Below are 18,205 nucleotides of genomic sequence, written 5' to 3' on the forward strand. Positions count from 1 at the left end.
GAGGGAGCTCTAGTATTCTCTCTCTCTTGGGCCAGAAAGATTGGCGGTGTTACACTGGGTGGAAGTCCGTCTTCTGTCTTTCTTGGTTGCCCATGGGACTGGAGTTGTCAATGTTCTGGCAGTCTTCCTCGGCCGACAGGTCTTGGTCTCAGGAGTATGGTCCCTCTTGCAGGAGGCATTCTGTCTGATCTTATAAGAGCTGGAGTTTGTTCCAGAGGGTCTTGTTGGCTTCGGCAGAGAACTTGAAGGCCGGGCCCCTTTTCAGTTGACAAACAACAAGGAAGCTAGGGCTGAATGCCTTGGTTTGGCCCTGGATGGCTCACAAGTTCCAGTATGATGTTCCCTCCTTGGCCTCTGGTCAGGTGTTCTGCCGGACATCAACACATAACTGGCCTGGTGTCTCTAGTGGCTCCAGATTGGTGTCACCACCCGTGGTATGCAGTTCTTGTTCATCTTCAGCGGGATGAGAAGCTCCATCTCCCTTTTTATCTATATCTTCTCAATCAGGGACCTGTGTCCATGGAGAACGCATGTCATTTTGGTCTTAAGGCATGGTTCTTGAGCGCTCAACCTTAATGATGCACAGTTATTCAGAGGTAGTTATCTTGACTCTTTTGTGCTCGAAGTATCCCTCTACTATGGCTTCTTCTGCCAAAACCTGGAATGCTTTCCCACAATAGGGTGCTAGGCATCAGGTGGAGCCTTAGAAGGCTCCCAGTTCGGTAGTCCTGGCTTTCTTTCAGTAGGGTTTAGAGAAAAGTCTGGCAGTGGCCTCCCTGAAAGTTCAGGTTGCAGGCCTTTTGTGTTTTCGAGTGCGCAGAGGCGCTAGTTAGCTTACTGCTTTTCCAGATGTGACTAGGTGTATGAGGGGGGTGCTTCGATAATCTTCTTTCTGTTAGTCCCTGGAGGATTTCATACGACCCATCCTCTCTGTCTTCATTTAGTTGTTGTAGTAGCCTGCTACTTTCTGCCTTGGTCACTCTCATTAGAGGTTTGAAGTTTTTACAGACAGTTGGCAGATCCTGTGGGGAGTTTCTGTGAATATGCACATTACCGAAGGCCTTTCTTGGGGTACTCACTGCACACTGCAGGTTAGTACTGCATTGTTCCTTAATGTTTTTCTGAGTTGCCTTTGACTTGTTAATATTTTGCAGAGCAAACCAGTTCATGAATTACTTCTGTTGATGGTGATTTTCCCCTGTACCCCCTTGTCATGGATTTCTTCAGGTGTGTTGCTTGGCTTTGGGACTTAACTGGATTTGTTTACTAGCTCTCAGGCTAATGAGGTGGAGCATGTACTCAGAAAAGTTGTGTATTTCTGCAATACCTGGACTGTGGGTTGGGATTGAACACCTAGCATATCCTCCAGGGACTAACGGAAAGAAGATTATCAAAGATATAAATCTAATCTTCCATTAATGCTTCCTTTGCAGGATTCACTACCCACTTCCATTACCCTATGTCGGGAAGCCAGACCCTGTGAAACTGCAGAAAGTGATCAGAGAGCTTAAGGATGAACTCAGCCTGCTAAAATCTAAACAGAACAAAGACTACCGAGATATTGAGATCCGTCGACTAAGAGCTGAGTATGTACCTTCTCATGAGAGTTAGAAGATAGAAAGCAATTGGTCATAAGAGGAGTACATTAGTGGCCCATCAGGCATGCAATCTTCAAGCCATTTCTGATGCTAAAGCAATGTTTTATCCAAGGAAGAGGGCGATATTTTAACTAGCCACCCTTACTGCAAGTAAAGGTATGTGTATTTGATATTACTCATATTTCTGCATCGGATTGAGGCATTCTTGGGGGTGGGGATTGTGATAGTGTAGTTTTACATTTCTTAAAGTACACAGTGTTCTAATTGGATAAAGAACCCACTAAAAAAGTGCAGGTTCTGTGTCCTTTTTCCTTTGGTAGTTTTCAAAGTGAAGGTATGCAAGTAGTTTCACTTTGTAAAATAATGCTAAAATAGATGAAACATGTTTTTGAACCTGGCAACAATACAGACAGCATGAAAATTGCCCTCAGGGAAGACAATTTTCAAAGGCATTTTCCCGGCTTGTTAAATTTGTTCATCCAATTCATATATATCCTGTATATGCATAGGTTTAGTTGCAGGACTTGGGAAGGATTTGCACTTATGTGCATTGTAACAATGAAGAACAGTACTTTCCATCAGACTTCAAATCCTAGGTCTAGTCAGTCCTGATAGGCAGAGAGAGACCAGGTTTCCAGGAGAAGCCTGGAATCCTAGGAAGGAAGAAAAACCTTGGTTGAGATTAGAACTGAGGAAGTGCATAGTCGGATCTCAGATGCCACACAAGAGCAGCCTCAATAGAAGCCCTGCTTAGGAGAGGAGCTAGGGAGAGGCAAGTTTTCCCTAACACCACAGACTATATTTATTATCTCATACATAGGAAGCAGAAGTGGAGGAGCAGGGAAGCACTTGGAGAATAGAGAAACAGGGTGGTGGGTTTAATTCCCCTTAAATAGGACAATTGTTGGAATGGAAGAAAGGAAACCCTGGCTTATATGGCCTAGGCCTAAAATATTCTGGTGAGGAAGATTCCAGGCAGGCAGAAAAACACTTAGGGAAGGGAAGAAGAATCTGGACAGTTTCAGGGCAACTCCAAACCAGTACTCGCTCGTGATTCACAGAGGGAAAAGAAAAGCCTCTTAGGGTAAGAGTCATGGATTTGATGTACCACCTTTCTGTGGTACAACTACCATTAGCTGGGAAAGAGAGAGAAGTCCCCAGAGGCCAAAGCTGAACTTGATAGCAGGAAATATACAGGAAAGGAGTTGACCTCAAGAAATAAAGCTATGGACATTTTAAGTTCACTGCAAGTGAAGTGATAAGCAGCTATGGGAAGTCAACAGAGCAGTTTTACATTTAAATGTAAAACCTAGATTTTATAATATTTACCTATGTACACCACTTAGAAATACGATTAGTGGGTTAACAAATTTTAATAAACTTGAAACTTGAGAAAGAGTTGTTGCTGGAAAGAAATGCTTGCACAGGTTAGGTGGAACACTTTCAGATTTCATCAAGAATCCGTGGGTTCTTCCTTCCAAAGATGTTCCCAAGGATACCATCCTCTTTACAACAATTCCAATTCCAGACGTCCTCAGGCATCCGGATCCCAGGCTGTGCAGGAGCTATGCAAGAGGGCACATTAAGTGTATTTCTGTTACATCCCTTCCGGATTCAGTATACTAGCCCCCTCTTTTATGAAACTGCGATAGCAGATTATATGCGTGGAGCAATAAGCATTGGGAGCAGCGTGGGCCGTTCAGCGCAGCTCCCTGCACTAGAAACTGCTATTGCAGTTTCATAAAAGGAGGCCTAGGTGTTCAGTCCCTTCCCGCAATCTGGGAGTTGCAGAAATTTAAAGACTTTTCTGAGCATGTGTTCTTTCTACCTTAGAGAGTTAGAACCCCCTAGTCGCTGAGCCAGTTGGAAGGCTCAGCGACTCAAGAACACAAAACACCCGCTCCTTCCTCAGACCCTGAAGAGACCATCAACTCTCAACAAGCCTAGAAGGGAAAGATCTTCCCCACCTCTACCCACTACTACTACAATAGTCGCCACACTTAGCACCACCATGATAACCACACCACCAAAATACCCACAAGCAATCCTTCAGATAACCCTGCTCCTAACCAACTGGAAGGCAACAGCACACAACTTCTCGCCAATACCAACTATAGCAAATTCCAAGGCAATTACCCAACCGACCTGGCGACTCACAATAGACAGAAACTCAAACTACTAGACATACACATACCAACCCACCTCACAATCAACAAGAAGAAAACTGACAAACCCATACAAGACCAAAACGCAACCCCACCAAAGATCACTCATATACCTGAAAACAACTCACAACACACCAACAGACTACACCACTCTCACATGTGCATATGTGAACATCAGAGCCATAGGCCCCCAAACAGAACACACAAAAAAGTGGATAGAAGAAGAAAACCTGGATTGCCTTTTCCTCACAGAGACCTGGCTTACTTCTGACTTGGATCGCAGAATAACTGAAGTTTGCCCAAAGAGCCACAAGATAGCAATGGTCTGCAGAGAAAATAAAAGAGGAGGAGGAATTGCCATCATAGCCAGAAACACCATAAAACTAAAAATACAAGACAAAACAACCAACCCATACATGGATCTACTAGCCTGTCAACTTTCAAGCACATCACTCGGAGGAACACTAACATGCATGCTCTGCTACATAACCCCAGGTAACTGGAACACAGCAAAACCAATATTTGAAGAATTTATATATCGAAACTCACTAAGAACAACCTAATCCTAGGAGACCTCAACCTCCACCTCAAAAACCAATCCTGCAAACAAGTAGAAACCTAATTATCATACCTCGAGGCCTTAACATATAAAATCCTAGACCCTCAAGCCACACACGAAAAAGGACACCAACTTGACATCGCAGCCTACATGGCCCATGCAAGCGGACTGCTGGGCACGATGGACCTCTGATCTGACCCAGCAGAGGCACTTCTTATGTTCTTATGGGAGAGGATCAGACGGTGCGCAAGCTCTTTAAGTCCAATTGCCTTCCTTTGCTGAGCTGGGAGCTTATTCAGTTTCTGCTAGGAGAATGTTATGAATTCGCCAGTGGTCGGGTGATTCTTCATCCAAGGCTACTCTGAGTAAATTTCCATTCAAAGGTTTGCTCTTATTTGGCCAGGGTTTGGATGACCGGATGGCAAGTGTGTAGGACCGTAAGCCTAAGGCGCTTCCTAGCTCTAGACCTCGTCTGACCAGGGATATGGGACGGTCAAATTTTCATCCCTTCTGGAGAACCTCACAGTACGCCAGACCCCCTGCGGCGGGACAGCGTTTTGGAACGTCCTACAGACCTCGCTTTGGAGGTGCAGCGTGCCAACAGCCTTCCAACTCTCCACTTTCTGTCCCTTCCAAGAGGAAATTATGACACCAGGTCTCTGGTGAGGCCCCCCTGAATCGAAGGGTGGTGTTCGACCTTCCTTCCAGAATGGCTAAAGATAACCTCGGACCAATGGGTCCTAGAGGTCCTCTGGGACGGTCTTCGACTGCAGTTCTTCCAACCACCGGCGGACTTCTTCCTGTCCTCTTCCAAAGGAAATCCGGACAGGGCCAGCAAGGTGCGCGCTACAGTGCACCGGTTATTAGATCTGGCGGCCATAGAGCCAGTCCCACGAGACGACTTGGGCTCCGGGAGATACTCGATTTACTTCATCATGCCACAGAAGGACTCAGACAATTGCAGACCATTTCTGTACTTGAAAGCTGTGAACGCATTCGTGCGAGTTCCACGTTTCCGGATGGAAACTGTGTGCTCTGTCATAGCAGCAGTGGCACCTGGGGAGTTTTTGGCTTCCTTGGATTTCATGGAAGCATATCTCCACATCCTGATATTCCCAGATCATCAGAGGTTTCATATTCTCAGGAGGCATTTCCAGTTCGCGGCACTCCCTTTCTGGAGATCATGGTGGTGGTGGCTGCCCATCTGCGATCTCTGGGTGTGCTCGTGCATCCGTACCTTGACTACTGGCTGATCAGAGCTCCCTCTTGGGCGCAGGGCCACTTGGTGGTTCACCAAGTGGTGTCTTTGCTGGAATAGCAAGGGTGGGTGATCTATCTGAAGAAGAATCCCCTTGAGCCGACCCAGGACTTGGAGTACCTGGGAATCCAGTTCCACATGGGTCTAAACTGGGTATTTCTTCTAGAATCCAGAAAACTCAAACTCAGGAGTGTGATTCGGGACATGTTAGCGGTCCCAGCACCAACAGCCTGGGAGTATCTGCAGTTGTTGGGTTTCATGGTGGCGATCATAGATGTGATTCCGTGGGTGAGAGCTTGCCTCCGTCCTCTTCAGTAATCCCATCTGATGCGGTGGAATCCCCAGAGAGATGCACAGGGGGGGTGAAGCTGCCTTGGTTAGCAGCGGCGTGCAGCAGTATGATGTGGTGGTTGAACCCGGTCACTGACCAAAGGGTCTTGGACTGGGTGACCTTGACTACGGACGCGAGTCTCTCCGGATGGGGAGGAGTTTGCATGTCTGTCCTTATTCAGGGCCTTTGGACGCCGAGGGAGAGCAGATGGTCAATCAATTGACTGGAGCTGCGAGCGATCCAGTTTGTTCTGCTGAGATTTCAAGGGGGCACGAGGAGTCCCATGCTGGTCTTGGAGGCTCAGATGCTGTTTGCTTGGGCAGAGTGTCATCTCTTGGCTTTGTCCGCAGCTCATGTGGCCGGCGTAGACAACATTCAGGCAGACTTTCGCAGTCAGACTCTCAGGGAGAAAGGTCCTTGTCCGGGCTGGTGTTCGAGGCCTCCCATCTTCGATCTGATGGCATCATCAAAGAACAGGAAGACAGACAGATTCTTCAGCCACAGACGAGGTCGGCAGCGAAGGACTCGACGCTCTGGTTCAACCTTGGCCTGAATGAGAACTTCTGTACGTCTTTCCCCCATGGCCCATGATAGGATGCATGCTGCGCCGGGTGTCCTCTCACAGGGGTCCAGTAATCCTTGTGGCTCCGGACTGGCCCATAAGACCTTTGTACACAGACCTTGTGAGGTTGAGCTTAGAGAGAGGACTGTGTCATCCATGCCACCAGAGGTTGCTCACACAGGGCCCGATTGCACTTCAAGATCTGGACTGCTTTGGTGTTACAGCCTGGTGCTTGAGCAAGCAGCCTTGACAGCCAGGGGTTATTCCTCTGCGGTTATTGCCACGCTCCTCCAGAGCAAGCAGAAATCAACTGTTGGCCTATGCGAAAGCCTGGAGGTGCTTTCAGGCTTGGGGGGGGGTGGTTCCGGTGGACCCTTTGGTACCATCGGTGACTCATGTTCTGGACTTCCTGTAGGAGGGCCTCAGGAAGGGTATGACGGTCTCTTCTCTCTGTGTCCAGATTGTGGGACTTCCTTGTTTAGGTCACCCTTCGTTCAGGGGTTCTCTGGCATCTCATCCAGACGTCCGGTTTTTGAGGGGGGGGGTCTCCTTTGCGACTGCCTTGCCCGACCTGGAACCTGAATTTGGTCCTAAACTCCCTGACTTGTCCGCCCTATGAACCCCTGGATGGGATCTCTCTGAAGGATCTTACCATTAAGACCATCTTCCTTGTGGTGGTCACATCGGCTTTATCATGCATAGATCCTTTTCTTCGCATCATGGAGTCTGCGGTGATTTTGAGGACTGTGCCTCCCTGAAAGAGTAATGCGAATTGGCTGCTGGTTTTTGCTCTCCTTCCATCCCCATTGGATAATATTTATTTTGTTTTACTTTTTCTGTACCTTGGCCTCTAGTTTATTGTGGAATAACAAATTGTGTTTTCTATTATTGGAAGGACTCTCCCACTTGTATAAGTTACCTACTCTTTATGTGAATCTATACTCAAGTATGTTGATTATGCCTGATTTGTTTATTGTTAAAAATTGATAGATAATTTAAAAAAAACAAAACAACAACGCGAAACAAAACTTAAAAGTGGTAGTAAATTTAGTATACTTTTGAATCAATGTACTACTCATATTTGTTTTTAATGCTTGTTATTGATCAACCATTTTAAATAATATAATTGCACTGCCTTAAAACACGCTGCCGGTAGGGGAAAGATGTTCAAAATGGTAACTTCTCAAAAAATAAGCTTTAGCATAATTTATTAGGATTTATTTACTACCTTTTAGAAGGAATAAGTCATATATAAGCAATAGACAATTACAACAGTAAAAATATTCAAATTACAATACAAAATTTGGCATAGTATGCTACATTGCGATGTCAAAATATGTGATAAAATCCAACTGGGACACATGTATGAAGGGGAGAATTCTACCTGTTGGCAGAAATTCAAAGATTGGCAAACATCCTTTTTTTAAAAAAAATTTTGATTTTTCTTTTGCTGTGGGTGAACTGTTGGAGGGAGGGAGGATGGAAGATGCTGGATTTATTGAAGAACCCATCAGCACCTGGGTTGTGTGGTTTTTTTTGTATGCTTTTTGAATATTTTGATAAAGTTTTAGTTAAAATTTTTTTAATGTGGTGATAACATATTAGTAGACAGCATAATATGTAAGCAAAGATGGAGTATATTGATAGATAAAAGTAAGAAGTAAGAAAATAAAGGGACTAATTTAAAGAAAGCTGCACATAAGGTCAGAATGGTGCTTAGAAAATTATCTCAGCTAGGACAGGAGTGGATAAGCATGTCCTGCTACAGTATGTCCATCCAATGTTACCCCTTGAGTGTGTGTCACTAGAAAGTTAATTACTTCTTCCATTAAAGGCCTGCGTGTAGAGCCAAGCTTTCACCGTAGAGTTAGTCTTGAGTTACACAAAGCCTTTTTATGATGTCCTTCGTAGAGGGTATGATTAGGAATACTCCTTGGGGAGGACCTTAGTTACCTTGGAGGTGTTGTAGAGGGAGATCTGTTCTTTAAATACTCTGGGCCATTTTCTTTAAGGGCCTTGAGGATCAGACATAGTTTTAAATTTAACCCAGTGAATCAGCTTGGCTAGTGGTTTGAGGTAGATATTGAACAGAATAAGTGATAGTATCGATCGTTGTGGTAACCAAACATTAAGGTCTGTTTTCTGTTTGATAGATAGGATCTGACCCTAGCAAGTGCTGTTCTATTGATACCACTTTCTGCCAGTCATGCTAGCATAATATTGTGATCTACAGTGTCAAACTGCTGAGAAATCTAGCAGTACTGATGTCGAGGCAAATCCCCTGTCTTGGTTTCTGTTGAGATCATCTAGTAGGGATGCAAGGACAGTTTCTGTTCCATAACCAGATATGAATCCAGATTGACATGGAGCTAACTGGTTTTTCTCTTCTAGCCAATTACTAAGTTGAATACAGACTGTTTGTTCTATAAGTATTCCTATAAATGGAATGTTCGGTACGGGCTGACAACTTTCCAGTTTGTCTGGATCAAGGTTGTTCTCCTTTAGCAATGGACATATGTTTATGTTTATTAAAAACTTTATATACCGCGTAACAGCCTAAAAGGATTGCAATACACAATTCATATTCATCAAGAAAAGAACTACATTAAAAATACAAAAGTTAAAAAGTTTATTTTTTTCCCCATAAAATATCATAGCAAATATCTCAACAGTAACAATTCTAATAGTAAAACAATAAAACACAGATCACAGTCCTAAACTCTGCTCAAGGCCCAGCAAGAAGAGGAGGCCGATCTTCGGGCACCGGCACCAATGCACAGGACATGCCGAGGCCGAGATGAAAGTAAGAAGCGGGTTCGGGTGGGTGTGGGGGACTTCAGGTCGCGGGGGGGGGGGAGGGTGCTGGATCGCGGGGGAGGGCCTTCGGGGGGAGCAATGCCGGTTCTCGTGGGGGGGGGATAGAGCAGCGCCGCTAGCCTCGGGGGGGTGGGAATGTATCAAAGCGAGTTTCCATTATTTCCTTTGGGGAAACTCGCTTTGATATACGAGTATTTTGGTTTACGAGCATGCTTCTGGAACGAATTATGCTCATAAACCAAGGTACCACTGTATATAGAAATAATGGAGATGAGAGTTGGCAATTTAAATTATCAAAATTATGGCACAGAGAAGAGCCATGATGATGATGATGAGTTATAGGTGTGCTTGTTAGGTCTTTCTGGTTCCCTTTAACTTTGCCTTGAACTTTTGTTATGCCAGCTTACTCTTCTGAAGCCTCAGTTGGTTTTTTTTTCCTGATGATCCATCAGGAGTTCAAGAGGTTCCAAATGGATGCTGTCTTTGAGGTGGAAATTAGGATCTGCTGGTTTTGGTGGAGGGAGAATGGACTATATGGGAGCTGAGGAAACATTAAGTCTTCCAGAAAGTTATTTCTCTCTGTTATAAGGTCCCTTCCAAACCCAATCTGTATCTCCAAAACAAGGTTAGTTTATTGGGTTTTTAAAAAAATACTTCAGTCATCAAGTGGAGAAAAGAAAGTGACCAAGGAAAGAAAAATCTCCAAGATGCTGTAATTTAGAAATTATGTTGTAAAGTGGGATTCTATTTCTTTTTTCCTTTTAATTAAATAAAAGGTAAACCACTATCATTTTCCTCTGAAGAGTCCTAGGCTGTTTTTGATCTTCATGCATGTTTATTTCCTTTGGTTTCCAGGGTGGAGAGGCTAGCTGAGGAGAAACAGGAATTAGAGATGACAATGCTACAGCTTCAGGAGGAAGCCAAGCTTTCCCATAAGAGTGGAGCACTGAAGGAAGTAAGGATCCTGAAGAAAATTGTTAAAAATTTGGAGGCAGAGCTGATGAAGGAAAGAAGTAAATACCAGAGGACAACAAACAAACGCATGCAGGAATACCAACAAATGGCAGAGGAGGTACTATCTATTAGCAGTGACATAGCTAGGTCTAATGGGTCGTGAGCAGAAAAATTAAGATGGGCCCCATACAATGCTATTTTTCCCAAGGTAGTAGAGACTGGGGGGAGGATAAATCCTTTTAGAATTTCAGTAAACAAACCCTGAAAAGCAAACATATTCCAGATCAGAAATACATATTTCCCAAAGCTAACATATACATACTTGTTTCTTCCTTTGAGAAATGCTTTTATGTGTTTTCTTAACTCTCTTCCCAGTCTCCTGTACTTTTGACATATCTTTCCTCCACATCCATCCTATCAAGTGTCTTCCCTCAGTGACTCTATCATTGTGTTCCTATTCTTTCTTTATATTCAGCATCCCTTCAGTGTGTCCCTCTCCCTCTCCTTGTGTCCAGCATTGCCCCTCTGTTTCCCTATCCTTATGCTACTTCCATACCTAGCCTCTGTCCTCTGTATCCATTTTTCCTACCCCATGTCCAGCGTCTTCCCTTTCTGTTCTCTTAGGCTTCCACGGCTGATGTCATGATTGTTGCCGTTTTCCGGGTCTCGCCACTTCTGAGTAGGTAGAACTGATGTTTCAGCCATTGTGCTGTGGCTTTCTTCAGGGTATGCTGTGAGGTCTGCAGTTTATCTTCTGACCTGATTGAAAACAGGGAGGTCTGTTGGTCATGAATTTGAATTCTAAATGATGTGATGGGGATTGTCTAAGGGAGCTTCTGGAATATGGACAGTCAACTTAGGAGGTGTTGTAGCTGAGAATTCTATGAGCGCCAGAGCTAATACTGCTGCAGCTGGTAATAAAAAAGCCCAATGCGGCTTCTTAAAAGGAGGGGGGGGGGTGCGATATTTGAGTTTAAAGAATAATATTCTCAAAACATCAGTGCATCATTTAGCCTTTGGGTTGTATCCCAAGAAGGTGGTATAATATGAATCTAAGAAACACAAACACAATAAACTCACATAAAAAACTACACCCCCTCCCTCCCTGCCACCCCACATCCTGTATACCTCTAAACCAAGGGAACAGCAATAAGTATTTCAGTGCAACATTGTGAAGTTAGTGACTTTATACTGGGGTACCCCATCTTAACAAAATGTTTCCTGTAAGCTAAACTCACAGTCATCGCAGCAAGGCACTTCATTCTGTAGAGACAAACAGAGGAAATGCAGGCATATTTACTGGCAAAATCTCGTGACTGAGCCTGTGTGCGAGTAGACTTCCCTAGCTCAATGACCTTGTTGGGATTTAGTGAGCATATGCAGATTTATTACCACACATAGAGCAGCTCCCTGAGTCTCCTTAGCTTTTCTGTTTCCACTGGTGAGCGGTCACATTTCTCCCCCCTCCACTTTTTTTGATCAGCTCCCTCAAAGATATAAAAAAAGAAAAGTAATTAGAAACTACTGCTTTTACCCTAGGACAAGCAGGCAGCATATTCTCACATATGAGCGATGCCATCCACAGAGCCCGGCATGGACAGTTTGATAAGCAAACGGTCACTTTAAGTTTGAAAAACTTAGCGACTGCAGAGGCGTGAGTTACCTCAGTTCTTCGTTTTCCACTGAGCGAAGAAGTTAGTTTTGGCTGAACTCCAGTTTTTTCCTTGCCTTCCTGTTTCACGTCTTTTTTTTTTTTTTTTGCCTTTGTTTTTCATTTACTTTCATTTCGGCGGAGTTTTTCTGAATTTCTTCAATATTTTCCATTGAGGTCCTTTTCTGTCTTCACGGCGAGGGGCTTACGGTGTTTTCATTTTGTTATCAACTTTTCTTAGGGTTGGTAGCTTTTCTTTTCACATTTTTTTTTCTATTTTCCATTCATGCTTTGTTTTTCTTCAAAGCGGTTTTTCCAGCACGATCATGGATGCCGCCAAGTCTTTTAAGCCGTCGACATTGGCTTTGACATTGGCATCGCAGGAAGCCTGCTAGAAGTTTTTCCAGAGGAAGCTTGGTCATGTGTTTAAGTTGCTGCCAATGTCACAGCCCACTCCTCGGTACTGGCCCAGCTTGAGCATAGCGTTATGAGGCCTGAAGGTACCACTGCCAGCTGTATGGAAGAACATTGCTCTCCTGTGGGGCATCGTCACTCCTCTTCTCGATGACATTCACCATACAGTCATCGTTCGTCACATCAATGTTCCAGATCATCTCATCGATGTTCACCTTCGAGGCATCTATGTTCCTCTTCAAGGTATTCTTGTCGCTCCCAAGCATTGAAGTGCAAAGGAGATTTTTTTCAGTTTCCAGGTACCAGTTTAAATTGTCATTCCTCCTATTCTTCTTTCATGACGGGTAATCTCATATGGACTTTTATTTTTTCACTTCATTGGACTGTAAAGACCTTCTTAAAAAAAAAAAAATACCCACCAATGTGAATGAAATCTGTCTTCATGCTGCTAGGACATTTCTCATACAATAGAGGATTTATCATGGGTGAACATCCTGTAACATTGATATCCTCTTCCTGATCCTTACCTGGCAGATGTTGGATTGTTTCTGCTGCTAAAGGTCTACATTGGGAAATCTACAATGTCTGCAGGGGCTATCGGTTGCACTTCTTCCAGTGTTTTTTCTATGCCTACGCCAAGCTTGATGCTCTCTTTCAGTTAGATTTTGGGAGCCTGTTTACAGGCTCACTCATGTGGACTAGAGAGTTGCGCGGGGATAGAAATCCCACCCATCCCAGTGAGGAATCTCACCCGTCCCTGCGAGGAATCCCCGCCCGTCTCCGCGAGGAATCCCCTCCGTCCCCGCCCATCTCTATAAACTTCAGAAATAGTTATTTCATTTAATTATGCTATTGAATTAAAGGCTCTGGTAGAGACCCATTTACAAATAAGCAAAGAGACTTTATTAATTTGGAAATATTAATTGGGAAGAATACATACTTTGTAAATGGGTTTCTACCAGAGCCTTTAATGTAAATATAAAATATAAATACTCAGCTGATGAGAACCCCCAAGCTGTCAGCTGAGGACTTCCTTTGCAGTTGGTTGAGGGTCCCTTTTGCCAAGCTTGGCAGGCAGCAGTAGCATCCCTGAGTCACAGATGGTGGCACCTCAGTGGCTCATGGATGCTGCCTGTAACTGCTGTGCTTGGTGGAAGGGAGTTCTGGCCGCCTCTAGAGAGGTCTTCTGCTGGCAGTGCTTGGGGATTCCCACCAGTCACAGCAAGGGTGAGCAAGTACTTCAACACTTTAGAAATAAAACCAGAAATGCATTTCCTTTTCTTTTGAACACAATACAAAGATGTCTGCTATATACATTTCCCAAAGCTAACATATTTTAGTCAATAAATTCCGTTTTTTACCTTTGTTTGGAGACTTATTTTTCCATAAAGTTGGTCCCAGTTTCTTTTTTCTGCTTTCCCATCTTCTGTAAATTCTTCTGTTGCTGTCCATTGGTTCCTCCTACCATGGTCCAGCATTTATCCCTTTCTCATCTTTCGTGCCTGCCCACCAGCCCCATGCCCAACATTTCTCCTTCTATCACCCCTCTCCAGCACCATGCCATATCTCTCCCTCCATTCCCTTCACCACTATGTCCAACATTCCTCCCTCTTGCATCCATTTGAATCTGCCCCACTGTTCCCTTTCCACCACAATATTTCTCCCTCTCATCTGTACCTCACTCCCTCCCTATGACCAAAAATTTTCCTTTCTTCCATTCCCGTGTACACAACCATCTCTTTCCCTCCCTTCCTCTCTCCCAAGTTCATGCCTTCTGTGTCCAAAAACGCATCCCTCCCCCACCTCAGCATCTCTTTCCCTCCCTTCCTCTCTCCCAAGTTCATGCCTTCTGTGTCCAAAAACGCACTCCCTCCCCCACCTCAGCATCTCTTTCCCTCCCTTCCTCCATCCTCTTTCCCAAGTTCATGCCTTGTGTCCAAAAACACACTCCCTCCCCCCCTTTTGTGTTCCGCCTCCCAGCCCTCATCTGCAAGCAAATTACCAGCAAAATGGAGCTTGAGCCGCAAGGCTCGTCTTCTATTTCCTGCCTGCACTGCCCCAGCACATATAGCCGACTGGAAGTCTTCTCCGATGTCAGCGCTGACGTCGGAGGGAGGGAGGGAGGGCTTTGTTTAAGCCATCCCTCCGACGTCAGCACTGACATCGGGGAAGACTTCCGGTCAGCTATGTGTGCTGGGGCAGTGCAGGTAGGAAAAAGAAGATGAGCCTCGTGGCTCGAATTGTATCGAACCCCGCAGGATCCCCGCGACCCTAGGGGGCATCCCCACGGGATCCCTGCGACCCTAGGGGGCGTCCCCATGGGGTCCCCGTGACCCGAAGGGGGAACCCGTGGGTCCTGTGGGATTCCCATCGTCCATGTTCCCGTACAGCTCTCTAATGTGGACTCCTTCGGTATAGGTCCAGCCTCAGCATAGCTTCATACCAACTGCAGCTGGGCTTCGCCACCGATCATCGTCATAGAGCCAAGTTTCTCGACATCAATAGCAGAGCCTCCTATCAATGTATAGCCTGTCGGAAGAACTCTCTGCATCTTCAATGATATAGCAGAGCCTCCCATGAGTGTATAGCCTATCGGAGGAACTCTCTGCTTCTTCAGCATCATGCTTTGATTTTACTGCCAACATTTTCAAACAACTTGCCAGAGTGGAAGCAGCTGTGGCTCAATGTGTACAAGCCCTGTGCTCACCTTCTAGAGGTTATGGATTCAACCCCCAGCACATATTCCTTGTAGCAGGGACTACTATCAATGTACAGCCTGTGGGATGTACTCAAGCTTCTTCAGCATCATTCCACCACTTAGTGCAACAGGCTGTTGAGAGCTGGTTATACCGAACCTCTATGTTGTCCTATAGAGTCTCCAATTATAACTTTTACTTCACCCAGTAATTGAAATTCTGGGTTAAGATCATGCTGTCCTATTTCAAATCGTCACTGCAGCATCAGGCTGCCACATAGCCACCAATGTCGTTAGACAACGGCCTGTCAGATGAACTTCCGTCACTTTAAAGTTCGCCTACCACAGTATCACTGATGTTAGCCTGTGCCTCAAGGTTGGACTATGATTATTTTTAACAAGCATGTTATCTTGACGGAGGAGGTGTTTCCTTCCATGTTCCGCCCGTTCACCACTTTCAAAACGTGTGCCATAAGATTCCAGTAGTTTGCCATCATGTGTGCATCCCATCTTCCTTGGTATCTGGGGCTCCATTGTTTTTATGTCTTGGTGAAATCTTTCACCTTGCTCTTCACTTAAGTCACCAAGGTTCTCTGGAAAGTGATCTAAGTGACTGTGCAGATAATGGGTTTATAACACTCATGTTACAGCCAAGCCTGTTGAAATGAAAAAGCATATCCTCTACTAATTGTGTGTAGTTGTCTACCTTCTTATTTATAAGAAAGTTTTTCACAACAAGAACAAATGAAGACCAGGCACATGATTTGATTTCATTCATTGTTGCTATGAATGCTGTCTGGGTCATTTATAAGTTGTCTGATCTGTGGACCAATGAAAATTTCTGCCTTCAGTTTTTCCATGGTAAGTCCAGGTAACATATGCACTATGTATTCAATGCATGAACCATTTTTATTCAAAGCCTTTAAAAATTGTTTCATCGGGTCTAGCTTTATATATGGTGGTGGAAGTATGATTCTATCTCATGCTACCAAAGGTTCATTGATTAAATTTTGTCCTCCAACCACCTTATATACCCTCGGAGGCCAGTCTGTTTTTGCCCAGTGTTCATGTTTGGCTCTACTATCCAAAGGCATATTTACTATCCCATAACCATATCTAAGAAACTAGAGCTGATGCGGTCTATCCAATGCAATTTTTTTTGAATCGGCACCCCAAATAACCCCAGGAATAGGTCAAAAACCCAAGGCACCAATAATTTTTTTTTGTTGGCCTTATATATTCAGATATTAGTGCACACATTGGGATCTGAGTTTTTTCTTGTTCTCTCCAGAGTGCCATTAAACTCCTGAGGAAGGCATCTACTTGCCGATATACAGGCCATGTTGGGTCTTCTAATTGTGATTCTGCATGTTTCCCTATGAATAAAAGCTACAGGTTGACTCAGCTGAGGCATTAAAGCAGCTTTCTGCCCTTTCTTCCCTTTTTTTTTATACTGGATTGGAGGTTTTATAGGGACATTTTCTTAACGTTGTGTTTGCTGTCATTTTAAAACACTGCACAATCAGAGAGTATGACTTTGTTTTCAACTGTAGTACACTTGATAATGGGGAATCAATTTATGTACTTTTAGGCTTTGTTTTAAGGCCTATTTGGTGAGCTCTGTATTCTCTTTAGTTTCAATTCTTGAAAGACAAAGACATGTTCTGTCTTCTAGCTAGAAGAGCTGAAAGTGTCAGAGAGAACCCTGAGGGCACGAGTGAAGGGCCTGACCAATGAACTGGCATTGTACAAAAGAGGGTGAGTGCTTTACCAAACCTCAGATGTACTGCTGTAATTAATATTACCCTGAATCTGCTTGCATAGGTGGTTTGGAAACCTGGTTTTAGTTCTATCTGCCCCAGACAACTTTAATGACTGAGAGGTCAGTGCTATGGTTTCCTTCATCGCTCACATTTGAAAAAAAGTCTTAGTTCTTTTTGGTATGTCATAGAATGCCTCTATCTACTCTATAGTTTTATTTGTTTTTTACATATTGATTAATGTTTTATTTTTGCAATTTATTGACACGTGTTCCTATTCCATATGGTTATGTTTTTTTACTTTTAGTATCCCCTGAGGAAAGCATACTTATATGCCAAAACTAGGATCCTTGTTGGGATAGAACATTACACAATAAAACTGGTGTTTGTTGGATTAGACATCATACTTGTCTTTATTTGTTGTTTGTGTTTCAAAGTAAGGCAATTTACTTCTCTTTCCTTTGGCATCCATAAAAAGGAAGGCAAGCTCATGTTAGGTTCCAAGCTACAGGTTTCATTGGACTGCAGCACCTGGACAAAGTGGCTGTTTAGTGTTATGTAGAGCATGGAACTCTAAAGGTGATTTCCATTAAGTTTCCTATATGTCTTGAACCGAAAGAAATCCAGCCGAAAAATTTTGCATGATTTCATTTGAGACCCTAGTGCAGGGGTAGGGAACACTGGTCCTCGAGAGCCGTACTCCAGTCGGGTTTTCAGGATTTTCCCAATTAATATGCATTGAAAGCAGTGCATGCAAATAGATCTCATGTATATTCATTGGGGAAATCCTGAAAACCCAACTGGAATACGGCTCTCGAGGACCAGAGTTCCCTACCCCTGCCCTAATGGATGTCTACACAAAATTTTATTCAATTAAGAACATAAGAATTGCCGCTACTGGGGACCTGAGCCCTAACTGAGTCTAGCCTTACCTGCTTATGTTCTGGTCTAGCAGGAACTTGTCTAACTTTGTCTTGAATCCCTGGAGGGTGTTTCCCCTACGACAGCATCCGGAAGAGCATTCCAGTTTTCCACCACTCTCTGGGTGAAGAAGAACTTCCTTACGTTAGTACGGAATCTTATCACCTTTTAACTTTAGAGAGTGCCCTCTCATTCTCCCTACCTTGGAGAGGGTGAACAACCTGTCTTTATCTACTAAATCTATTCCCTTCATTATCTTCTGGCGTCTTCTGGCCAGAATGAACGTTTCAATCATGTCCCCTATCAGTCTCCTCTTTTCAAGGGAGAAGAGGCCCAGTTTCTCTAATCTCTCGCTGTATGACGACAACTCCAGCCCCTTAACCATTTTAGTTGCTCTTCTCTGGACCCTTTCGAGTAGTACCGTGTCCGTCTTCAAATACGGCAACCAGTGCTGGACGCAGTATTCCAGGTAGGGTTGCACCATGGCTCGGTACAGCACCATGATAACCTTCTCCAATCT

The 18,205-nt window shown here is 44.2% G+C and overlaps 1 protein-coding gene across 5 annotated transcripts in view; it reads left to right on the top strand.

The window, feature by feature from the left end:
* Nucleotides 1-18,205, top strand: part of CCDC61 (coiled-coil domain containing 61) — a 111,868-nt gene that overhangs the window by 33,774 nt on the left and 59,889 nt on the right. For 3 of the 5 annotated variants that reach the window (XR_004540415.1, XM_033956038.1, XM_033956040.1), the window contains exons 5-7: nt 1,434-1,586; nt 10,146-10,362; nt 16,680-16,762. Coding sequence is in view for 4 of the 5 variants with exons in the window: in XM_033956038.1 (XP_033811929.1) it covers nt 1,434-1,586; nt 10,146-10,362; nt 16,680-16,762 (453 nt within the window). In the remaining variant the exon portion in view is untranslated. The remainder of the gene's footprint in view (nt 1-1,433; nt 1,587-10,145; nt 10,363-16,679; nt 16,763-18,205) is intronic. The other 2 variants (XM_033956039.1, XM_033956041.1) reach the window with 2 other exon arrangements.

Source organism: Geotrypetes seraphini, chromosome 8 (genome assembly GCF_902459505.1).
Source record: "Geotrypetes seraphini chromosome 8, aGeoSer1.1, whole genome shotgun sequence".
In the NCBI taxonomy this organism is placed as follows: Eukaryota; Metazoa; Chordata; class Amphibia; order Gymnophiona; family Dermophiidae; genus Geotrypetes; species Geotrypetes seraphini.